At 43.9% G+C, this 24,400-nt stretch overlaps 9 protein-coding genes across 9 annotated transcripts; 6 read left to right on the top strand and 3 right to left on the bottom strand.

The window, feature by feature from the left end:
• The first annotated feature begins 27 nt into the window (after positions 1 to 27).
• On the top strand, positions 28 to 3,209 carry FA14DRAFT_85632 (uncharacterized protein). The gene has a single exon (XM_025503000.1). The coding sequence runs from the start codon at positions 151 to 153 to the stop codon at positions 3,151 to 3,153; it is 3,003 nt and encodes a 1,000-aa protein (XP_025352480.1). The 5' UTR covers positions 28 to 150; the 3' UTR covers positions 3,154 to 3,209.
• A 55-nt stretch (positions 3,210 to 3,264) lies between these two features.
• Positions 3,265 to 4,959, bottom strand: FA14DRAFT_127039 (kinase-like protein; the record flags this gene model as incomplete). Its single annotated transcript, XM_025496774.1, has 1 exon — positions 3,265 to 4,959. The coding sequence occupies one exon, from the start codon at positions 4,957 to 4,959 to the stop codon at positions 3,265 to 3,267; it is 1,695 nt and encodes a 564-aa protein (XP_025352479.1).
• Positions 4,960 to 5,596: 637 nt separating this feature from the next.
• Positions 5,597 to 7,609, top strand: FA14DRAFT_175022 (uncharacterized protein; the record flags this gene model as incomplete). Its single annotated transcript, XM_025500571.1, has 5 exons — positions 5,597 to 5,670; positions 5,737 to 5,812; positions 5,885 to 6,054; positions 6,122 to 6,379; positions 6,440 to 7,609. The coding sequence occupies 5 exons, from the start codon at positions 5,597 to 5,599 to the stop codon at positions 7,257 to 7,259; spliced, it is 1,398 nt and encodes a 465-aa protein (XP_025352478.1). The 3' UTR covers positions 7,260 to 7,609.
• A 301-nt stretch (positions 7,610 to 7,910) lies between these two features.
• Positions 7,911 to 11,851, top strand: FA14DRAFT_162400 (cysteine proteinase). Its single transcript, XM_025499587.1, has one exon. It carries the CDS (start codon positions 8,263 to 8,265, stop codon positions 11,764 to 11,766), a length of 3,504 nt encoding a protein of 1,167 aa, XP_025352477.1. The 5' UTR covers positions 7,911 to 8,262; the 3' UTR covers positions 11,767 to 11,851.
• Positions 11,852 to 12,265: 414 nt separating this feature from the next.
• Positions 12,266 to 13,769, top strand: FA14DRAFT_162399 (SURF4-domain-containing protein). Its single transcript, XM_025499586.1, has one exon. It carries the CDS (start codon positions 12,586 to 12,588, stop codon positions 13,471 to 13,473), a length of 888 nt encoding a protein of 295 aa, XP_025352476.1. The 5' UTR covers positions 12,266 to 12,585; the 3' UTR covers positions 13,474 to 13,769.
• Positions 13,770 to 16,026: 2,257 nt separating this feature from the next.
• Positions 16,027 to 17,922, top strand: FA14DRAFT_114942 (uncharacterized protein; the record flags this gene model as incomplete). Its single annotated transcript, XM_025496084.1, has 2 exons — positions 16,027 to 17,133; positions 17,203 to 17,922. Coding segments are annotated over 2 exons (1,827 nt in total), but the record flags the coding sequence as incomplete, so codon positions are not given.
• FA14DRAFT_162397 (YebC-like protein) lies at positions 17,764 to 19,079 on the bottom strand. The gene has a single exon (XM_025499585.1). It carries the CDS (start codon positions 19,033 to 19,035, stop codon positions 18,091 to 18,093), a length of 945 nt encoding a protein of 314 aa, XP_025352474.1. The 5' UTR covers positions 19,036 to 19,079; the 3' UTR covers positions 17,764 to 18,090.
• Positions 19,080 to 19,755: 676 nt separating this feature from the next.
• On the top strand, positions 19,756 to 22,757 carry FA14DRAFT_150448 (spindle pole body interacting protein; the record flags this gene model as incomplete). The annotated part of the gene is made up of 2 exons (XM_025497435.1): positions 19,756 to 20,701; positions 20,828 to 22,757. The coding sequence occupies 2 exons, from the start codon at positions 19,756 to 19,758 to the stop codon at positions 22,630 to 22,632; spliced, it is 2,751 nt and encodes a 916-aa protein (XP_025352473.1). The 3' UTR covers positions 22,633 to 22,757.
• Positions 22,758 to 22,821: 64 nt separating this feature from the next.
• Positions 22,822 to 24,319, bottom strand: FA14DRAFT_150445 (TTL-domain-containing protein; the record flags this gene model as incomplete). The annotated part of the gene is made up of 2 exons (XM_025497434.1): positions 23,933 to 24,319; positions 22,822 to 23,866 (listed from the first exon to the last, which is right to left on the bottom strand). The coding sequence occupies exons 1-2, from the start codon at positions 24,271 to 24,273 to the stop codon at positions 22,822 to 22,824; spliced, it is 1,386 nt and encodes a 461-aa protein (XP_025352472.1). The 5' UTR covers positions 24,274 to 24,319.
• Positions 24,320 to 24,400: the final 81 nt, after the last annotated feature.

Genomic DNA, 24,400 nt, shown 5'->3' with positions numbered 1-24,400 from the left:
CAAAGGGAAAGAAAATCAAATCTTTGAATCAAACAAGCACATTTTGAGCAAATCGCATCGAGCCACGCTCTGCCGATTAGCCAAGTCCTTTTCGATTCATTAGAGCATTCTTCTCACAAAATTCATACATTTCTCAATCCAATCTTCGCCATGGAGACAAACCCACGTGATATACAACCATCGGCAAAAGATGCACGACTCTTAACTTTACAACGTGAATCAAAAGCATTTCAACAAAAGTTTAGAGGGCTATTGGAAGAAGATGATGCTAAACCAGCAAAACCCAATTTGGAATTTGCAAGGAAAGAGTTACGAAATGTATATCTGAAGTTATTGTTTCATCATACATTTAGTGCACGAACAAGAGGAATTGAGAACAGCATTTGGATCGAAACAACTCATCCATTCGTTCAATTGTATAGAGATCAGCTTTCAGCCATTGAAACAAAGATCAGAACGCTGAAAGAATCACTAAATAGCCAAGAGAAAGACAAAAAAGGGAAATTATCCGCTGCTCAACATGGCAAGAAGAAAGGGAATGAACAGCAACTTGCACAGCTCGCTCAGATCTATATCAAACAAGCGTCTTCTTTTCGATCTTATTTGGCAGCAGAGGAAGCATTCTGGCGCGATTTAGCAGCGAGGATAACCTCACTTTTTGAGGTGACAGAAGCCTTACCAAATCTAACAGCTTTGGGAATGATGAACGGAGATGTATCTAATTCGACTACCGGAATGGAACGTATCATTGGCGTGATAGACGTTGGAATTGATGAACAAGTGCTGGCCAGACAACCTGCCAACCGACAGAGGCTGATCGAAATCATTCACAAAGCACTAATAAGCTGCGGTGACCTTGCACGATATAGAGAGCTGTACCGGGAAGAATCAAAAGACGAATCATCACAATCTCGTATCGGACCACATCGTGGTGGACGAGGCGGGAGAGGTGGCAGAGGTGGAAGCAGAGGAGGTCATCACCCCGGTTCGATGTTCCTCGACCCTTCTCGTCCTCGAGATTTCACCAAAGCAGCAAGCTGTTACGATCAAGCAAGACACCTAATTCCCTCCAATGGAAATCCATGGAATCAATTGGCCGTTTTGGCAGCGTACAAGAATGAATCGTTTCCTTCAGTGTATAATTACTACCGAGCGCTTTGTGTAAGCGAGCCGTTCGAGAAAGCGAAGAAGAATTTGGAAAAGACTCTGAGAAGAGCCAGCGCAAAATGGGAAGAAAGTGGAAATTTGCGAAAGTACAGTGCCGGCGACTCGCTGTTCTCATCTTCTACAAATGAAGAAGAAGATAACGATCTAAGCGTGTCTGACGTCCTGCAAGATTTGGTTGTTTTGCATGGAGCCTACTTCACACGGAGGAAAGAGTTGATGTTGTCAACCTATCCAACCCATTGCTTGCGTAGAATCTCCGTCCTCCTGCATCGAAAGGCCTTGCACACGGATACAATCGTGCAGCTGATCATCACTGCGACTGCTTCTTTATGGTTACGTAGATTGTGGCGAGGGAACGATGCGACCGCGAAAGAGGATTCAAGGCAGACGACAACAAGCATTGTGGCAGAGCAAAGCATCTTGCTTCATCTTTGTGGATTGTCGAGGGTGTTGTTCGAGATTGGTGCCAGCGAGACGAATGAAGCAATGGCAAGCACAAAGCCACAACAAATCAATCCTTCTAGCGCTCGCCAAATTAGTGCTGTGCTCAGAAGAATGCTACCGGCAGTACGTGTGATCTCGAAATGGTTGAAGTTGCATATGAATTATATCCAGAGAAGCAGACAACAATCTAGTCAATCTACATCTGTTTCTGCAAATGGTGAATCAGCCGACTCCGCAACGTCCGCCAAAGCATCTACCCAACTTGCAAGCGGAATAGATGACTTTTGGGCCACATATGTGCACTTCATCAATGTAATTCGATTCGCCTTCCCATTCGAAAGTTTGCCTAGTCTGGGTACCTCTGTAGGACAAAGTGGGATGAACGGATTGGATTTCGAAGAAGATCGAGATTTGCGTGGATTTACACCTTTGAGAAATGCTTCTTTGAATGACGTCAAGGCCCATCTTGCCTCGAATTCGCCACAAACTGGACGTATAGAGTTATCTGCAACGTCAAATTTACACCCGAATGAAGAGCAATTGATTCGAATCGCTGATATCTTGATTGATGCAAAGGTGATTGCAGAAACTGAATCAAGTCCTGTGATTTTTGATGATGCAAAGAATATGTTCCTCTTTGCCAGCGCTACTGGAGAGACTCCGTTTGGAATCACAAATGACCTGCAGGATCCTATGCAAATTCACATATCTGACAATGCTAATGAGACAACTGGTGATACGAGTATCACAAGGCCATACTCAGACGATGAATGGCGCAATGCAAGTGAGAGTAGCGAAGATGCAGTGGATTTGGCCATGCGTGCAGTTGATGAGAGGACAAGAACTTTGAATGAAGATGGAGATCAGAGTGCTTTAAGAGCGGATGACGATGAAGAAGACGAAGATGAAATCATCTTGATCCCTGCCCATCAGAGAAAGACTCAAAGCGGTGAACAAAGTGGACCTATTACTCCGCAACGTGGTGACCATTTCCCACCGGTAACCGGATCAAGCCAATTGAATGAACGTTCTCAAAATGCAACTCCTGAGGGACAAACTGCCCAGCATCTCTTATTGCAAGTGCTAAATGGCGCACAACCTAGTCAAGTTGCACGATCTGATTCAATTGGCTCTTTCCATTCTACTGCTGCGAGACAGCCTGGCTCACCGTTTAATCAAGCAACCTTTGGTGCAATCGGTTCAGCCGTCCCACCGCGTCCAAATGTATCACCGTCTGCCGCTGCAGCAGCATGGAATGATGCAAGTGGTGGTGGAGTAGGATCGTTGAATAACGATCATCATCGAACTGATATTTGGGGACCGCAAACATCTCAACCTCCATCAAAAGGTGGATCTCCTCATCCTTTATTCAATACATTTTCACCTTCTGTTTCTTCTTCTCAAATGATGCAACAACAACAACAACAACAACAAACACCAAATTGGTCCAATATGCCCAACACGGCCAATTCTGCCACCGGTTCACATTCGTTCATGTCAGGTTGGGATCAATCAGGCACTGGACAAAATGCGAAATGGTGAGAAATCGCGGCACTCTCAATCTCTCAAGTTTGATTTAGCACATGTTACAATTATCATGAGATGAGTGTAGAAGATACAAATACAATTGTTTGATTTGAGAGAGAAAGAGATTTAACGATGTTTGGTTCGTTTAGCTTGTCGATTAGCTGCATTGGCCGCATTAGCAGTTGCAGTAGCGACCAAATTTGATCCTCCGCCTGCACCACCACCTATGTTTCTAGAATTTGAGGGTGCATTGCTATTTGCAGCGGAAGAATGATTTGTTGCTTGACCGATAGAAGAGCTTGGTCCGACACTATTGAGAGAAGAAGGTGGACCAACACTTCCTGCACTACCGGGAGCAGGAGGAGGAGCAGGAGGTCCAACGGCAGACAAGAATGCGCTTGCCGAAAGAGGTTGTTGACCTAAAGCTGAATGTGCTTGACCTCCTCCTGCCATACTATTTGCAGCCGCAGCTGCGATCGAAGCAAGTGAATTACTTCCATTTCCTCCGCTTCCCATCATACCTTGTACACCGCCACCACCACCACCTGCCGTCGCTCCTGCGCCCGTATTTGTTCCTGCACCATAATGAATCGTACCTCCGCCTGCTTGTGCGGTCAAAGTGTTCGAGCCTGAACCTTGTGCAGGTAGTTGTGTGATTACCATCTTTGGATCACTTTCATCTTTGATCAATCTTCGAGCAGGGTAGATTGTATTCCCGTTTGGCAAAGAAGCAAATGCGTTCATCGTTGGTAAAGGATCATTCTCCTGGAACCACGGATGCATAAGAGCATCCTTTGCACTGATTCTCTTGTTAGGATCATACTGTAATAAAGCATCAAAAAGGTCAAAACCAGAAGATGAATTTGCTCTTTGTTCATACCAAGAATACAAAATGTTTGGAAAATTTTCCATTCTTAATTTTGACCAAATATGTTTATGATCAGGCATAAATTCAATATCCGGCCAACGTTCTTTATTGGGCATTCCCATTATCTCCACAATACGTGAAATTTGATCACTTTGAAAAGGTGTTGTTTTTGTTTTTGGATCCATTTTTGCTTCTTCTCCTTTGAACATTGGTCGAAGTGCCAATAATTCTCCCCAAATACAGCCAATTGCCCACATATCAATTTTTGAATTGTAATGACGAGCTCCCAATAATAGCTCTGGAGCACGATACCAAATCGTCACCACCACTTTATCACCGGAATATAGTGATTGCAAAGGAGCATGATAAACGCGTGCGAGACCCAGATCAGCAATCTTAACTACACCATCGCATGTGAGCAGAATGTTTGCCGGCTTCAAATCGCGATGTAAGACAAAATGACAATGAAGATAATGAACGCCATTGAGCAATTGAAAGAGCAATGATTTGAGAACGGGTAGAGAGATTTGCGTTCGTAAAGCTGTGCTGTGATGATGGATCAATTGCAACAGATCGTGTGAGGCATAATGAAAGACCATGTAGATCGCCTTGTCCTCCAGAATAACTTCTCTCAATTGAACGATATTCTCGTGCTGTAATTCACGATTTAATGCAATTTCCCGCATAGCGCTTTGGCTTATACCTGTGTACGTTGCATGATCCTCTTTGTCAGGTTTGAACTTCTTGATAGCAAACACCAGCCCTGATGTCTCATCATCGTTCATGCTAGAGTTGGAATGCTGTCCTGATGGATGTCGATAACCTGCTGGCAAGTTTTTGAGTGATGCTTTGTATACACGACCATATGTACCACTACTTAAGAATCCCAAGATATTATACGTTGATAGAACAGGCTGACGAACTTTATCGCGAAATGCTCTATATGCCTCCATAGTTGCACCGGGTGATGATGATCTGGGCGTATAGCCTCTTGCGATTCGTAAAAGATCCACACCATTATCGTATGAAGCACTTTGTGATAAACCTGCCGCCGTAGCGGAGGATGCAGCCGGAGTAGAAGCAGCAGCTGTCATTGCTATATGGTTGTTGTTGGTTGATATTTCATCTTATCTTTGTTGTTGGTAGTGGTGAAGAGAAGGAATGATTGATCACTTTTTTGTTTTGCAGAGAATGGCCAATGCGTATTTCTAGCCTAGCAAAGCTTAACGCGTTAAGGCGGGTGCATGCACTTTTGGTGACCACTTGATATGCTCCGTAAACACAATCTTAGCTCGCATGTTCGCATAATGGCAATTCCTGCTCGGCTCGGAGGTTGGATGTACAGACATTAGAGAAAAGGAAGCAATTACGGCGAATTTATTGAAAAGGGTGGGAAATGGCAAAAGCATGTCATAGCTTTTTCACAGCCGGATTGAATAGTAGACCCTATTTGTTATCAACCGTACGAAATGCACACACTCTTTCCACATTGATCGATTGCCGATGATTGCATGACCGGTTAAGAAGCCTTTAATCCATCTATCAAATGTCTTAAAATTACCTCCATCTTCTGAGCTTCTCTTGCAAAAAATGACACATGCCCATTTTCGTCATCATTTTCGAAGAGATGACAGTGTAGAATCATCACAGCCAAAGCAGATCACGTAAGTGCAAAGCATCCTTAGAAGAATTGAAAGACGGACACTGATGCTTTTAGGTAATTATGATAGCTCCTTGTCTCCCTACATTGGCACATTGGTACAAACTCTGCTTGTTGGCTTTTCGATTGCCTTTGGCATAGCAGTCGTAAGTATTCAGGGCATTACGTTAAAAAAGCTTTCCCTGACTGATCATGTCATTTCGTGTTGCCTTTTACAGATCTGCTTAGCTCGTGGAGGTCGAAACTGCATTTTAGTCACGTATTTCATATCCATCCTCACGCTGCAACTCGCTTTTGATATCCTTGGCTCATGGCAAATCGAGCATCGCGATCATGCGGACGTCTCAGCAGGACTTGCAGCCTTGGCAAAGATTCAAGAACCATTATCGTAAGTAGCTTGCTTTATTCGTGTGCTTCTCAGCTAATGCTAACCAATACGACACCTTTCATTGCAGAGTTCGAATACTTTGCGCTCTAACGGCATGTTTGATCGCTCCAGTACATGCATTCTACATCACCATTCTCGTCAAAACAAAAGTGAATTGGATTGTGCTCAGCCTGACGGCATTGTCCGCACTTGTATCCTTCTTCGTTGGGATTGCAGCAAGTATCTCACGCGCACAGCAACATGATCCTGGATGGGCCACTCAAGATATGGGAAATGCAGTCATTTTTCAATACACTTTCTATGCAGCAATAGCATTGGCAGATATGTGAGTACTGTTTTCTTCTTTATGGTCAATTCGATTACTTATGAATTTCCTCCATTACAGAATTTTGAGTGTCTGCTTGCTACGAACTTGGTTAGGCGGCAACAAAAAGCCGTTCCATGTATTCCTTTGCCTACTTGCCACACCTTTCTTTCCAGGACTAGCATCGTTGGCTTTGTTTCTCGTTTTGGCCACAGCAGAAGATCGTAGTCTACAATTGGCAATCCTAATGCCTTTGGGAAGCTTTCATGTCACAATTTTGCTCTTCTACATCATCAGAAGGGAAACAAAAGACGACTCAGTGCAGAAACTGAAGCCGTTTGTCATCACTGCAAAAGAAAGTGACCCAAATCACGGCAAGGACAATCAAGGAGAAATCGTCCAAAAGAGAAGTCCAAACATGGTGAGGTACGAGCTGCCTTCCAGTCCTCTTCGTTCAAAGACTTCTTCACCGTCTTCTCTCAACAAATCGCCCGAACGCTTTATTTTGGAATCCAGCACGCCTAGTTTCTTACGTTCTGATCCGTACAAGATCTGCAGTCCAACTTCTGCAAGCAGCCCAGGAAGTCCAGAAGTAACATATTATCAAGAAGAAGAGAGTCCATCAGAACATAGCTTTGCAAGTCATCATGGCAGCAAGACACATTCGCCCAGCAGCAGTACAAGCACAGGCAAGAAAAGAGCTAGAGTTCAAGTTGCACCCGGTCGAATTGTGGAATTGGCAAGGGCAGAATCATCAGAGCCTGACAGCAGTTCTCATCATTCGGGAGGTGAGAGACGCTTTTCCCACAGACGTTCCAGGATGAGTTCGTTCAATAATTCCAATCCTCCCTCAAGCTCATTATCGGACCTTTCTGTGATTGTCGACGGCGTCGCATATTAACCACCATTAGCACAATGAACCAAGGATCGTAAATCGGACACTTTCGGGTCATCTTACTCTACCTTTCCCACACACAAGACAATTTGACAATCCCTTCTTCATTTGAGCATCAAGAGTACCTTTTTTGTCATTTTTCCATAATCGCAATCGAGTTCCTTTCTCTTTGAGTGTGTGCGTATGTAATAGGCTAAAGTACCTTGACATTGTCCACGGATGATGATGATGCACTTTTTGACCGAGAATTGTCCGTCGTACCTTACTTATTGCTTTTTATTTATTTGTTTTTTTCTTGGGGTAAATTAACGTCAAAGTCTTGTTCTCCGCTTGTCAACTCAAAATATCGTGTGGCGAAATGCCGGTTATAATGTATTTGATTGTTGCTTATTTGGACGGGAATTGCTTGCTTTGTGTGTGCGTGTGTGCGCCGCGCCTCTAAAAACGCCAAAAATATACATCAAGCATGCCTCTCTCTCTCTCTCTGCACAGACTTGCGTATGTGCACCATACCACATACTGCTGATGTGCTGCAGCATTGCATAAATTAGTCGTAAGTAATGAAGGGATTAAGGAAGTCAAGGATTAAACATATGTCCGAAAATGCGGCTTTCTCTTGTAAAGAGGATTGAACATCAGATCATATCAATACCATCATCCAACTCACCACTTCTGCTTTGATCGTTGTCATCCTGGACAAGCAGAGACTGAAGCTGCTAGACAGCCATTTTGTAGAGGTAGTTGCAATCAGACAAAACCGAAAAAGGTCGTCCGCGGAGAAGAAACGCATTGCGGCTGCGCAGCCCCTCTTGAAGACTGGCATTAATACTCAGCATTCATTCATTCACAGGCTTTGGACAGTCGGCGTTGACAATCCAAACAATCACATTCACATTACCTCCGATACACTCACAACAACTTTGTTCACAGATGATATAGCAATCTAACAACAAACTATCTCGGTCGTCCGACATTCTTTGAATCAGAGGCAAGTTTTGCATACATCGAGATGTCATCTAATCGATCAAAAGCTGGATCTTCGGGTTCAAATTCGGTCGATGTTAGTCAACATCCTGGTTTCGTTAATTTGGGCAATACATGTTTCTTGAATTCGGCTTTACAGGCAATCTCTGCAACGCAAAGTCTTAAGCATCTTTATCAGCCTACAGAAGATGAATTACAACAACAGCAAGAGCATGTCTTACAAAAATTTCACTTGCAAGCTGCTCAAGCTTCTCTCTCGCCAATAGAAGTCTCACCTGCTCCCACGCCTGGTCCATCCAGCAGACGAGAATCAGTCGTATCTGAGTTGATCAATGCAAGATGTAAGAGCCCGGTTCTACGATTGGCAGATGAGGAGCATGGACGACTATGGGGTCAAGCTATCTCTAGACCTGGTTCAACGTCCATAGAGGCCTCCTCGATTAGAGCTTTGGCAAGTCAAGCAGTCTGTAACCCCACGCCGGCAGATATTCAATCGATTCATCAATCAAGGCGGAATAGCATAGAAAACGAAAAGCAAAAATATGAACCTCAATCGAAGGATATTCCGCTAAATACTGCTTTTAGACAAGTGATGGAAAAAAGTTGGGATCCTGCAAATCGACGCAATTCAAAGACGCCTATTAAGCCAAGCAAAGTGGCTTCAATCAATCCCAAATCACTACTGAACGAAATATCGACAAAGTATGATCAATACGGAGAATATAGACAACAAGATGGACATGAACTCTTGCGCCATTTGTTGGACTCGCTAAGGATGGAAGAGCTTGATGTGATCAAAAAGATTCAGCCGCCTGAGAGTAACGAAAAGCGAAGAAAAAGTACCGGATCGCAAAGTCAAGCATCGCAGAGTCCATACATCACACAGAACGGTGGATCGGTTGATGAGCGCGATGACAACCTCAAGCCGCTAGTAGACAATCTGTTCTGTGGCAAACTGCTCTCTTTTGTCGTATGTGAAGGATGTCGTCATGTTTCGCATACGTATGAAGACTTCTATGACATTTCCTTGTCTTTGCGACCAGAAGTTGATGCGAAAGAGAATGGAAAGAGACAAAGAATACGCAGCATGGCAGACAGATGGCGTCGAAGTGCTTCAGGAAAGGCTACTGGCGGTAGCAAAGAGGAGGTATCAAAACCTCTAGCAGATTCTTTGGCGATGTTACTGGATGGTCAGTCTGGCAGTTATAGTGACACAGAACAAAGTGATGATCCTGTCAAACGCTCGAACAGCCGAATCGGTCGTGGGATATCCAGACCACGCTCAACTGCAGACCGTGCAAGAATAGATGCGAATAGTAAAGAGGGAGCCAAAACTTTCATCAAGAAACAGATGGAAGACCATCATGTGGAACAGTCGGATGCCGAAGTGGGTCCTGAAAAAGCTATGGAAAAGCTTTCGATCGATGCCCCAATAGAGAAGAAACGAGAATCAGGGGTCTCTCTGCTTCGTGCGGTCAGTGGCAGACGTACGCCAGCAAGTCGAGCCGCCAGTCCTCTAAGAAGGGATACGGTGGATTCGGATCCAAAGCGAAGCTCTTCTCCTGGAGTGAGATCCGGTGACGCGGAGAATGACAGCGAGTCATCTGCCCATCATCGTCATCATTTACATTTTGGTGGACATAAGAAGAAGGTGGTGAGCAAGCATGCAAAGTACCTATCTAGCTTATTGACGGAAGCAGCACCGCAGCCTCAACAAGCCAACTTGGGTGCCTTATTTTGGGGACGTAGTCGAACGCCAGGTGTGAACGATGTGTCTTCGGATCAGAAGGGCGCAAATTCAGAGGACCTTATAGCTCAACAAGCCGGTACAGGGTTGATTAAAGCATTGCACCAGTTCACCAGCGTTGAAGTTTTGGATGGCTCGAATAGCTTTGCGTGCAAGAGATGCTGGCGGTTGCTCAACCCACCTTCTGCTGAAGAAGATCAGAAATTACGTCTTCGTCGTTTGAGGAGAGGAAAAGGTGAGCATGACAGTGAGGAAAGCAGCGATGACGACTCATCATCGGATGAAGAAGCAAAGGAAGAGAAGCAAAAAGCAGCTATAAAATCAAGTATCAAATCTAGCACAAACGGATCATCGGCTTCTTCGTTAGCTTCAGTCTCCGATATACCTTTTACCGAATCGTCGGTCGAACGAAGTGTAGAGAGTCTGGTGCAGGGTGACAATGAGATTTGCGAATCTCCTTCTGCTATGCAAACAGTCAATGGATCAACGCCATCAGTTGTTATTTCGTCGACAGAAGCGCAGACTGGATCAGAAACGCCGACTAGATCGACAACTATGATTGCTCCACTTCCTCAGCCTAAGCGAGAAGCGACGCTTAAAGCAAGCCAATTGAATGCGACGTCTGACTTATCGGAAACGCCCAAGTTACAGGCTCCAAAGCCGATCATGGCTTCTTTGCGTTTGGGTAAAGCATTGTCCAGCACCAGTTCAGATGAAGGAGGAGGAAGCAACCAGCCATCTTCAGATGAATCTTCGGATGAGGAAAGTAATGCACAAACTCCATCAGAGGCTGGAAGTCGTAAACGTTCGATCAAATATGCTGATGAGGGAATGTCTTCTATTACTAAACCTGCACCTATTGCGACAACAAAGCAACCGGCTATACGGAGAAAGCGATCGATTCATTCGCTTCAACGTAGAGCTTTGAAACGATTCTTGATTGCAGAAACGCCAAAAGTGTTTGTATTTCACTTTAAACGTTTTCAGGCAACTGGACGAGGATTCAGCTTCTCGACTAGTTTTAAAAAGATTGATGATTATGTCAGCTTCCCGGAATACTTGGATGTGAAGCCTTGGCTGGCTCCACCACGGGAAGAGTATGATCGACATGGCAAGCTAAAAGCAAGTAGCGATCCGAGAGCACTACTCAAAGCGCAACAAGAAGCAGAATCACAAGGATCTCAAAAGCATCATCATCACCACTGGGGTTGGCGACCACATCATCATCATCAAGAGAACAAAGCGGAAATTCTTGCATATCAACCAAAGACGAAATATAGGCTTTACGCTGTGGTAGTCCATCAAGGTTCGATGAGCGGCGGACATTATACGGCGTATGTGCTTTCTGATCGTGCGAATGAATCTCTGAAAGCCAAAGCAGATGCACATGCCAATGCAACTGAGACAGCAAAATCATCGAGCACGAAGGAGAAAGCGACAAAGAAGACAAATGGAGCATCTTCTGGCGCTTCGGCGAATGGGGAGGGTAGTGTAACGGCTGCTTCAACGCCATCACCGTTGACAACAAATGGAAATGCTGCAGGAAGCAATACACGTATCGATTCGCTATCTTCCGTTTCTTCTTTGGATTCTGATATCGGACAACAAGAGGGCGAAAAGGAAGCAAGTAGTACTACACAGAATGAAAAACCTATTCCATCTACCGTAACAAAGACCGATGAACGTAGATGGATTTTCGCCTCTGATACTCAGGTCAGACCTGCAAATATTGAAGAAGTATTGAAAGCACAAGCATATATGCTCTTTTACGAGCAATTGTAGACCATCATCACCAATAACATACAATCATACTCATCGTTTCTGTAATCTTTGTATACAATTATTATTATCTCATCGATCTTGTTTGTTTATCTTTTGTGCAATTGTCTCAGACTGTTTTTGTTTGAGTCAGGAACGTCATTATCTTTTTGCTTGAATGTTGGAATCAACCATGTCGATCAAAAGTGGGATGAGGTGCATGGTTTGGCGTGTAGGATACATTGGAAGGTATGTACATAAATTAGAAGTGGTGCTGCTGCCTGCGTTTAAGCCGCTTGCTTGCTTGCTTTTTTGAAATGCTCCCTTCGCTTATTATGCGCTAGTGAAAGATTGAACGAGGCAAATGATGAGCTGTTATTCATATGCATTGGCGTAGAAGGGCGCAAATGATAAACACGCTAAAAAGTTGTATCCCTCGTACGCGTACGATCCACGCTGCAGAGAGAAGAAAGAGTGAATTACGTGTCAAGGCGAGGGGGGAATGAGTGCATGTGCCAGTCAGTGTTGGTTGTTTGGCTGGCTGGCGAACGAATTAAACAAAGCACTGTCAAAGTGCTTGTCTGTCAAAAACGCAACCCAACCACACACAGAGGGCTGGACTCGAGAATGAACTTGTGATTGTTTCTTGTATGTAAGTAACAATCATTGTTATTGTTCAAACGACCATCTTGTGAAATACGTTCTTAGATCAAAACAAGACAGACATACGCTTTTGCACAAGCAATCAAAGCGAATTCTTGATCATTCTTCCTTTCTTGTCAAACCCATTCAACCTCTGGAGAACGATCTTCTAATACCACTATCAGCACAAGCAAAATCATCATGTCTGCATACGGATCAGGGCCTAATCAAGGCTTTGGCTCTCACAACGGTGGTGGCGTATCGGAAAATCCATTAGACAAAGTACGTGAATACACTTCAAAAGTGGAAGATATTATCGATCAATATACACAACCAATCAAACCTCATTTGCCAGCTTTAGGAAGATTTTTGATCGTCGTTACATTTTTGGAAGATGCATTACGAATCGTTACACAATGGTCTGATCAAAAATATTATTTACAAAGACATAGACACTTTCCTTGGGGAATTTCGCATATCTTTTTGTTTACAAACGTGATCGTAATGACTGCAGCTTCAATCGCTGTAATCACACGCAAATATCCCGAAATTTCTGTTGCTTCACTTTTGGGTGTCGTAGTCGTTCAAGGTTTCGGTTATGGATTGATTTTCGATTTGAACTTCTTTTTGCGTAATTTGAGTGTTATCGGTGGTCTTTTGATGGTCTTATCCGACAGTTTGAGCAAAAAGAAGACTTTATTCGCAGGATTACCAAGTATCAGTGAAACGGATCGTAGAATTTACTTCCAATTGGCAGGTCGTGTTTTGTTAATCTTTTTGTTCTTGGGTTTCATTTTGCAAGGTCAATGGTCAATCGCTCGTGTGATCGTTTCAATTCTTGGACTTGGTGCATGTATTATGGTTGCCGTTGGATTTAAAGCAAGATGGAGTGCAAGCTTTTTAGTCCTTTTGCTCAGCATTTTCAACATTCTCGTCAACAATTTCTGGACTGTTCATTCAGCTCATCCTGCACGCGATTTCTTACGATATGACTTCTTCCAAACGTTGTCAATCGTTGGTGGATTGTTATTGTTGGTCAACATGGGACCTGGATCATTCTCTGTTGATGAACGCAAAAAGAGCACATGAGCGTACTTTCACAAGGCTGGAAATGGCTGCAATAAACCCTTTCTTCGATATCCAAAATCGCTGTGACAAATGCAATATTTTGCTTGCGTTTTTTAGGTTGGGAAATCACACCAAATCTTGGAGAAAGAGGACGACGCAGACAATTTCTATTTTTCGATCATCAACTTTATCCTTGCCAGAAACCGCTCAAATGCAGCCAAAATCAAACAAAATTCCACTTCAAATACATCTATCTTCCTCCTGTTCTTTTCTCCTTCTCACCTGTAATTCATTTCAGATTGACGAATCAGACAATGTACCGATTATACGAAAAAAAGAGAGTCGGTTAAAATATAATTTTCGTACAAAATCGTGTTGCTGAGGAAAACATTTTTGATTGTTTCCCTTTCTTTTGCATAAAGTCAAAGGCGTACGAACGGCCCCGTCTTTTTAATGCAAATTGGAAGAAAAGTGTACGAAGCCAAAGTGCACAGACATGAATGAATGAATGACCTATGGCTGAGTATTTTCACAGAAAATCTGAGCAAGAAAGTGATAAAGGAATTTCAGATGTTGTCAATCAACCTTTTCAACTTCCGTCATCATTACTGCGCACAAGTAACAATAGAAACTTGATTTGATTGATAGTGTCCATATACTTTCTGCTTTGAAAACAATCATCGAGGCAAGATGTCCAATAACGACAGTCGACCCTTTTTTCCACCGCGACAGCCTCGAAATTTCAGACCGGGCTGGGATGCTCCACAAGCTGTGCAACAACATGGCAATGCAAGTTTGCTGAGTGATAGAACTCAGCCACCGCACTTCAATTTGACTCCAGGACTCTTTCATCGAACATACAGCTCATCAAACCAACAGCCAAATCAAACTCCCCGTCAGCAAAATCATCTTGATCAATCTGCAGAGCACCAAATGCGAAATATCTCAGATGACAGAGGTCCTTGGTCATACATACCAGTAAGGCCAAATCGGTTTTCAAACGATACGACCAATCAAAATAGCTCGTCTAGCAATGTCGCACAACAACACTTCGGCTCAAATGATAGATATCACCAGTCTAGAGGTCACAACAATCGCCCTTCCTGGGGATCGCGAAATTCTTATCCGGGTCAGCAAGCTCAATGGCAAGGGTATGGCCACACCTCTCATGGACGTCCTGATTCAGCAGATCAAAGAAGAATGGATCAGCCTTTAACGAATCGACATTTTCAACGCAGGCCTGAAGAGCGAAATCGCTCTAATAGTATGCATTTCATCAGAAATAGGTACGATGATGTGGCTTTTCCCAACAATTCTCCTCCGAACGTCAACCGCTCTGAGTCTGGTGATAGCACAATCGGTGTACCTCCAGCAAATGTAATTAAGTCACTTCCTTCAACGCCTTCTATTGTTCACGCTCCTTCAACGAGTACCGAAGTACAACAACCACTCCCTCCACTCCCTCCCACTGAATCCAGGAGTATTACAAATTATGCTGATCTGGATGGTAACGACGATGGCGGGCGCAAACAAAGCCATCTGGTAAGGACGGGCTTTCAAAGCACATCAAGGCTGACAGTAATCGACGTGGAGGATGAGACGAATCCATCTTCGAACAACGCAGAAGAGCTGCCCACGACAAATGACAGCAATGAAAATACAGAAGTGGCTGAAGTGCTCAGCGAAGCTGGTCAGACAACAACAACGTGGAAAGGAAGAAGTGATTCAATTGCTTTTCCTCTCACGAGAAAGGAGAATGGCAAAAGTTCCAACCCGAAGGAAGGGGAAAGAGCTGCAAAAAGACCGGTACTTAAGCTTGTAAGAGCTCCAAGAAAGATGAGTCCGTCAGATGACACTGTCGAAGAGAATGTCACGAAAATCGAAGCGCAAGCTACGCAGGGTGCGATAAGAGAAAGTCCAAGGATGATTAGAGCTCTAAGAAGAATGCAGCGCGTAGAAGTTGATATCACAAGGGAAGCAAGAGCATCTTCAAAGTCAATTGACACGGTCGATGAAGTTATCGGAGAACTGGATGCTCAAATTGCGCAGAATGATTTTACAAGAAGCCGAAGGAAGAAGACTAACACAGTCGAACAAAAGCCTGAAGAAGTTGAAGCGCAAGCTGCGAAAGATGGTATTAGAAGAAGTTCAAGAAAAAAATCGTCCAACCTGGTCAACTCTGTCAACGCAAATGTTGGAGAATCGGAAGTGCAGGCTACGGTAGAAAGTTCATTGGAGCAAGATATGCCAGAGCATCAAGCATCAAAACGTCTGGCTATAGCATCTCCACCGGTCTCCAAAATTCCCGTGAAGAAGCGCAGGCTACAGGTCATTATCACTCTGAGGTATCCAAAGAAAAAAATGAATGAGAGCCAAGAGGAGGAAGAAGAGGACGACAGATCCGAAATTTCACTAGAACACTCAGAAAGCGAAGAAAGCCAGTCGATTGAGCTTGATCAAGCGGGGACCGAAGCCTTTGATGTTGCTCGATGGAGGGAATTGCTTTTTACGATCGATGGAGTGCAGTATTGGCCTCAAATGCTATCTTGCAGCAACATCACTATTGGTCGTTCCTTTCCAAAATGTCGGCCTTGCACGGTGGGAGCAGATGATCATTGTCTTTTTCAAAACATAAGGGTATTACCATTAAATAGAAATGGCAAACTATCTTATTGTTTGTGGAACAGATGCATCTTCCGGCCATTGCAAATGCCGTTAGAAGAAGCACTTCTACCTAATCAAGCTGATCTCAACTGGTCACTGGATCCTGCGACACGAACGTACATGCAATATGTATGCGCAAAGTCACTTTTGCCGATCTTTGAGAAAGCCCTTGAACATTCACAAACCGAAGAAATCGTCATCCGACCTCGAGAGATTCAATTTCGACATTATTGCGACTTTTGTAGCACAGGTCTTTTTGTGTCTTCTTATTTGTGTCGAAAGTGTGGCCAAGAATACTGTCCTGCATGCCAACTAAGAATGCTTGAACAGCAAGGCGAACCTGCTTCTCACCAAAAAAATGGAATTTATCGATGTGCAAACGACAAAGTGGATACAGAAAGATATTTTCATAACGCGGAAGACATGCTACCCGTGACAAGCTTCTCCGCTGAAGAGCTTGAGTCAGAGACAAAGGCAATGCGAGAAATCGTGCAAGCTCATCACTCGAACGATACTCTTCAAAACACTCCAAAAGATCGCAGGACTAGTGCAATGGAGCAAATCATGGATAGTGATCTGAGCGATTTGAGCGAGTTAAGTGACAGAGAATCATCTCCTGCGATCACCGAAGCAATTTCAGAGCCTCAATCGGGAACATCGGCAGGAATGAGTGAAGACTGCAGAGTACAAAGACTGCTGCAATCGCACGCGGTAACACGATTTGAGAATGACGCTATGAGCGAAGAACAATTCTTGGATGTTTGGCGTGAAGGAATTCCATTGGTCGTTGGTGGCATTACTCCTCGCTTGACGTGGGATCCAAACGCTTTCCAAGAACGTTATGGTGAAATGATGTGTACTGTAGTCCGCAGCGATGAAATTGGACATGGTGAGATGGAGGACAACGATCCGAGCGACTACTGCAAGAGATTGACAGTACATCAATTCTTCGAAACGTTTTCAATGGACGCAGACCAACGTCGAGAATTCCTAGGTAGAGGCAATTGGAAATTGAAGGTGAGTAAGACAGGAAAAAGGTGCAGAATTGGCGATCTCATCTTTCTCTTCCTTCTTCTCAAACTGCAGGATTGGCCACCCGCAGCCGATTTGCGGACATCATTTCCTGACCTATATGAGGATTTCAATGACTTCGTACCAATGCCAGATCATACACGTCGCGATGGCTGTAAGAACTTGTCCAGTCTATTTGCAAAGAATGCAAACACACCAGATTTGGGGCCAAAGATGTACAATGCTTGGCCAGGAGATCATAAAGCGGGAGGACAAGGTACGACTAAATTGCACATGGACATTGCAGATGCGGTCAATGTACTTCTGTATGCTTCTGATGACCTCAGGATTGTGGACGGGCATGCAGCTGCTCAATGGGACATCTTTCGAGCTGAAGATGCCGACAAAATAAGGAAGTTTCTTCGACAACATTTCAACACAAATGAAGAGGATCCAATTCATTCACAAAAGTTCTTCTTGGACGATCATCTATTGCAAAAGCTATATGCAGAAAAGGGTGTTTATAGTTGGAGAATTTTACAACGTGCTGGAGAGGCTGTTTTTATTCCTGCAGGATGTGCTCATCAAGTTTGCAATTTGACAGATTGCATCAAAATTGCCGTTGATTTCCTTTCACCTTACAATATTGAAAGATGTTTCAAGCTAACGGAAGAATTCAGAAAGGTTGCTGGCGAAAATGTCAAGAGCTGGAAAGAAGACGTATTGCAACTACACTCCCAATTATGGTATGCTTGGTGTACCTGCAAAAAACTTGCAGAGGAAGAGCCACCAAGTGACGAAACTACTGAGAGCTCATTACAATCTCAATCTCGCACACCTCTACTTTCACCAATAACTCCTACTGTAGTTGAGTCGAATTAACCTTTGCGAAATTGTAATCTATGATGTTTATGATACAAATTGTTGTCGGGATGAATCTATTAAATTCTTGGTGGCATCCGCTCACCTTGATGGCCAGCCTTCGATATTGCTCCACACTCTCGAGCAATCTGCGTTCTCCTCCAACATTCCTAGCATCTTGTCCATCTTTACGAGTGTGTCCTCCTGTAGCCATCCGGACGAAGCTGCATCTTCCGCACTTCCTTCTTCTTCATGAATGCCCCTTATCCGGACCGGAGCATCATTGAAAATCATCATGGGTTCCGATTCCAATATTGTATGACCGTATGGTGCTGAAGACAAGGTGGCCGTCAGACTTTGAAGGTTTGTTGGTTCACAAGTAATTTCCACGCCTATTCCGCCTTGACTATCTTCTTCATCTAATTCCCACTCTCTCACATCTTCTGCCCCATTTTCAACAGCTGTTTCGAAAACACTATCAAAAGTTGCACCTTTTGCCGCACTGAGTCGAATGACGCCCGTTCGAGTGAACATGTGTGTTGTGGAAGAAAGTCTTATGTCATTCTTATTGAATGCTTCTTTTACGCGGGCATGTGTTCGTGGAGGTGAATCGGTAGAGCATTCAACGATCAAAGCAACCGGAATGCCATCTGATGAAACCGGACCTAAAGCTTCATACGTGACTGTTTGTCCACCGCCTCCTGCTCCGATACTTTCGGCTTTTTTCAAAGTTGCTTCAATTTTATCTTTGGGGACTTCCATACTTTTCGCTTTGCGTAGGATCTGCCCTAATCGTGCATTATGTTCGGGTGAAGCAGATTTTTGTGGATGATTTCGAACGGCAGCAATGATTTCTCTACTTAAGTTGCTGTATCCTGTACTCTTTGTCGTATCATTTGCTAACTTTTTGTGTTTAATCTTTGACCATTTGTTATGGCCGGACAAGAGTATGATGCCATTGCTGAAGTGCCGTATCTGAGATGCTGGATTGCATCTTGATGGACCAGCAACAGGAAGTTGGCCGATGAGCTGCTTGATGACCAGCATGACTCGTTCAAGATGATGATGGCGAATGTTAATGCGAATGAATGCAATTCTCATTTCTTCTCATTTGAAAGTTACTTAAGTGAGTGTGATTTATTGTTAGCGCATTTATTTACTCGGGTCTAACAGTAAAAGGCAGGCGGAAAGTACAGTATTCATGCCAACTGCTTGTTCGCCTACAAATTCAATAGGGCGTGATACTTGCTTGCTTGCATATACACGTCCATCAGGGGAAGAAGGTGAGGAGGAGCATTTACCATACTCCCCCTTTTCTATTCATCATACCGTCCAATAGGAGAATCAATTGACGCCATTAAAGATTGGTCTGGAGAGTAGGACTCATATCTCCGCTTTTTACTTTTCGAATCACATACAATCGAGAGATATCAACTTCTTTTTCAATGCCAAGTAGCTTCTCTTCAAACAAAACAAATTGCTACCGTTGAATCGGACTTGCGACGCAGGAACCCTCAGGCTCCAATACAAATGCACGATGACAAGGTATCTAAATGAAAATAACAACGCAAAAGTGTACTAATTTCATCATCGAAAAAAAGAACAATGTTTCAATGCTCAATTTCTCTTTCTCATTAAGATTCTCAATTTTTCAATTAGAGACGTGCAAATATGGTCGATCCTAGTCAAGGAATGGCGGGTAGATCAACAGAAATAACAACAGCAACAATGCACTCTCGTCAGGGCTCTTCACCGTTACCTAGAACAATGCATGCACCTTCATCTTCTTTGCCCACTGCCAGCACTTCAACAGCACAAACATCATTAGCACGATCATCTACGCCTGATCGTGTTTCATCCTCAGCACTTCCACGTACAGAAAGCTCCAATTCCAGCAGATCTTCTTCACCTCTTCAGCATTGTTCATTCTGTCTTTCCGCCGAATTCGATATCGATAAAGGAAGCACACTATCACATCAATATCCAGCACCTAGTGGTCATGATGAGCACATGTTGGCTGAACTCATGTTGCCAGATGGTGTTCATGCTCGCTCTGAAGATTGGACTGTGTTCTTCCTACCCGATCACGATATCACTGGAACAAGTGTTGGGAAAAGTCATGCAGCTAAAGGCAGTATATCCAGCAATGGCGGACAAAGTACGAAATCCAATAAAGGTAAAGACAGAGAGAATCTCTACTATGTCTTAAATCTTGTTCGAACGAAACATGACAACACAGTCAGACGTGGTGCTTTGGTCAAAGCCATTGCAATTGTCACTCGCCATCCTTTCATTCAAATCTTCAAGCCTGCTCTCCTATTGGCTCTCGATGAGTATTTCCGGCAACCAGGCGTGGAGGTGCTGGCGAAGCTTTTTGATGCATTGAACTCACTCAATTTGAGCAAGATGCCTTCTCTATCGTACAATGAGAAGAGGATATTACGAGCCTCCGATCGGCGTGACTTGTTTGAGGATCGATTTGCGTCTTCTTCCCGCTCCGTTGCCAGTTTGAGGCCACTCAATTCTACGCCAGGAAGGTCAGCAACACCGCTGAATGCGATGCACGGTAGTGCTTACGCAGACGAGAATGAGAGAGGAAGAGCTGAATCATACGACACTGCTCCAGTAGCCCGTTTACGATCCAGAAGCGGTAGTGGTAGTTCAACGCATTCGAATGAAGATACCCTCATGAAGAAACATCAATCACAATCCGGTCTTCCAGTCGAACGTCGTCCCCCGCCCCTCAATAATAGACCATCGCTGGCTTCTTTACGACTAGGAGGTAGCGGAAGTAACATTCTTCGCCGGAAACCCTCAGCCGCAGCATCATCGCAAGAAGCTTTGCAGCAGGTTTTAAGCACGTCACGCTCTCCTAGTGCTTCAATGGGTCAAGAGGGACATGGTGGTCTAGGCGTGAATACGATCAGTAAAGCACACATGCTAAGCAAGGTAAAAGACACGCATGTTTGGGAGACCAGTGTTGCATACGGGAAGATTCAAGAGTTGCCCATTCGTGTTCCAACTGATGTATTTGATGAGGAAGTCGGGGAGTATTCTTTGATTCATCTGATCAACACATTTGGCTCCAGTCATCCTTCAGGACCCTTGCATGGACATCTGCATTCCAATGGACATTCAACGCATCCGATCATCTTGCTGTTTAATGCGGTTGTGACAGGTAAGCGAGTCATTTTCCTGGGGCACAATTTACCTGCGAACCAAGTCGCCGGTCACGTTTTGTCATTATGTGCTTTAGCAAGTGGTTGTGGAGCAGGTTGGCGAGGTATTGTGTCAAGGTGTTTCCCTTATGCAAATTTGGGAATGATTGATGAATTGGAACAGGTGCCGGGTTACATTGCGGGAGTGACTAATCCAAGATTCGAAGACCTTCGTGCTTGGGATGTTTTGTGTAATGTAGAGAATGGCAAGATTACCATACACAAGAGCATCGAGCCTGCACCTCCAATTCGACCTACCGCTCAGCCTTCTGAAACTTTCACATCTGCCAGCTTTAGCTCAGGTATCGGACCCGATGGCGAAATAAGGCTTACAATGGCGCCTAGCGAGCCCGACGTTCCCCCTGGCAGTGGAAGTGGACAACATCATGAAAAGACAAAAGGTGGTGGACGGGAAAGATCGGGAACTTCAGCAGCTTTCGAATCACGACAAGATGCGCCAGATAATATCTTTATGGATGAAGTTGTACTTGCAATCTCTGCGCGTTATGGAGAAAGATATGTGCGCTCTCGTTTCATCGAATATGCAGCCAACTTTGTACGCTCTACAGCTCGGCATGAGGAGTATTACTATGGATCGACAACCTTGGCACCACCTTGTCAACCGTTCTTGAATGGTCAGCTGGGAAGTGGTGCCCTATATGCCGATCGAGAGACAGAATTGAAAGATATTCAGGTTAATGCAAGCCGAATAGAAGGATGGAGAAATACCAATGCCTACTCTCAATTGTTGGCAGATGTAATAGCGCAAAGTCATTTTGGCAGTTTGGTCACATTCGATCTTGGTCATCAAATTGCGAGATTGAGAAGGGCAAAAAAGATGAACACAAGCGAGTACGAGCTTGTATTCACTTCTCTTGCAAGAAATATTCGAACGCAAGATCAAATCATTGAGCTTCTTGCCGCTTTGCCCATTCATCACGGTGGTCTTTTACCTATCAGTAATGGTCTATTTCATCCCTCTAGGCTCGTTCAAGCGTCAGCGCATGAGCTTTTAATCAGGATTGCTACCAATTCTGTTGGACGAAAGATGATGCAAAGTCTTAATTTGTTCCATCGATTGGCGTTCGCACGTTATTTGAGTGACAATCACGATGCAAGCGCTAATGGGGCGACATCTTATTTCAAGCCGGCCAATTCAGCAGTAGAGAAAGGTCCATTCTTTGCAGGAGCAAGAGCTGGAACGCCAAGTTCTCTCACATTTGAGGGACAATCACCAACTTCTCAAAAGATACCCACTCCGAATAGTACGTTGCGATTCAATGGGAATTCGGTACTCAATTCAACACACGGTAATGATGGCTATGGAGACACTCAGCATTCGACAGACGTTCGAAGTAGACATGCACCTTCTTCTTCCATTGGCATGCACAACGTGTCACAAATCGATACAAACAGTAGCGATTGAAATCAATTATTATAAGAAATGCTCAATTTTACGTAGCTCACCCTTTTCGGTCAGGTAAAGATCCTGTCATGCACATTCATTGCCTGTATATTAGCAAGAAGAAAGAGAGAGATTGTAGTCTATGCAATTTAATCAATTAAATGCTATATTTTGCGAATATGCTAAAAGTACAATTTCTAGGTGAATCCATTACCATCCACCAGAGCTCATTGGGATGTCTAAGCAGAGCGTCATGTCCTTCCGTGAAGATCCAGCTTGCCACTTTTTCTCTGCGTTTTCGTCTTCGCCATCTTGACCGAGCACGGCAATCTCTAGAGATCTCTCGAACAATCTATCAATCTTTTCTTGAAGTTTTGGTCCACTCTTTGCAAAATCAGGTTGAGCATTGATTTCCAAAAGCCAAACACGAAGATCGTTCGGAGAGATGGATTGTGTAGGAGAAGCATTTGGAACGGTGACCATTAGATCAACACCAAAGATTTCCCATGCATTTGGCCAAGGTTGAAAGTGAATTCTTCCTGCTTTTGTACATGCTTCAAATGCTTCTGCAATCGTTGCTGCTGAACCTAAACGAATTGCGTTTAGGTGTTCAGATGTTAAAACCGTTGACGTTGCTCCGGGACCGATCTTTGAGCCTTCTAAATCGGAAAGTAGGTGAACGGTTTTTAGACTTTGTTCGTCATCTTGTCTACTTGTGTTTGTTAGATGTGCTGAAAGATCGATCTCTTCATCATCATTTTGTTCGGGATCCGAATATGCTTTTGGTGCAAAGAGAGCCAACATTTCATCGTACAAGAACACCCTCAGACTTCCTTGGGCCAATACGTACGCTCGAATGTGAAATTTATGATAATTTTCTAGTGTAGGTGCTTGAATGACCAGTGGATTTTGTAGATATTCTTGAATGACAAATTGACGTACTTGACTGATCACAACTGCTGTCGAAGAGGAATTTTGAGCGACATTTGTTTCTTCGTCTTCTTCTTCATCGCTTTCTTCCTCGAATTCTTCAAAGATTGCCTCTAAAGATTCGATGGAATTAAATAGTCGGATACCCATACCTTGATCTGCCATTGCAGGCTTCAAGATGAACCATCTATTTTGATCACTTTCCAAGATTTCCTTTACGTCGTATAGATCATCTGCCAATAATTCATCTAAATCTTCCGCACACGTTGCTTCGAAAATCCAAGTGGCCGGCGCGATATCATCGTTTTGGCTTGTGGAAGGTTGGCTACTTTTTATCCTTTCTACTTTTCGAACACTTGATCCAGCATCGCCTGCACTGCTAATGGTAGACTTTTTAACCTTCGCTAAATGAAGGCTATGAGCGAGGTAATTCTTTCGGATGAGTGATTTGCGGATCACATAGCTACTCAATTGCGGATAAGGTACCGCTTCCCCTCCGCTTGTATCGGATTGCGTTCCACTTTTGGGATGAACGTCTTCGAACGGAAGGAGATCATAATCGCCAAAGTATACATCAGCTTTTGGCAATTTCACCTCTTCCAATCTGAAGTCTTGAGTAGGATCTATCCGATGAATCGTCCATCCTGCCGGTTCTAGAACCTTCTCTGCGGCATTAACAGCAGATTGGTGGGTATAAGGAGCAGTGGGAAATCCCACCCAAACCGAACGCATTCGAAAAAAAAGAGAGAGATTGTGATGATGATGCGGAATAGTTTTTCCAAATGTTCTCGGATTTGTATCAATTCTTCTCATTTATTTTTTTTTGCTTATATCCGATCAAAAAATAAATCACCGAGAC

This window comes from Meira miltonrushii, assembly GCF_003144205.1.
Source record: "Meira miltonrushii strain MCA 3882 unplaced genomic scaffold FA14scaffold_5, whole genome shotgun sequence".
Classification (NCBI taxonomy): domain Eukaryota; kingdom Fungi; phylum Basidiomycota; class Exobasidiomycetes; order Exobasidiales; family Brachybasidiaceae; genus Meira; species Meira miltonrushii.
The sequence above is the reverse complement of the archived record's forward strand: the minus strand, read 5'-3'. Positions and strand labels throughout refer to the sequence as shown.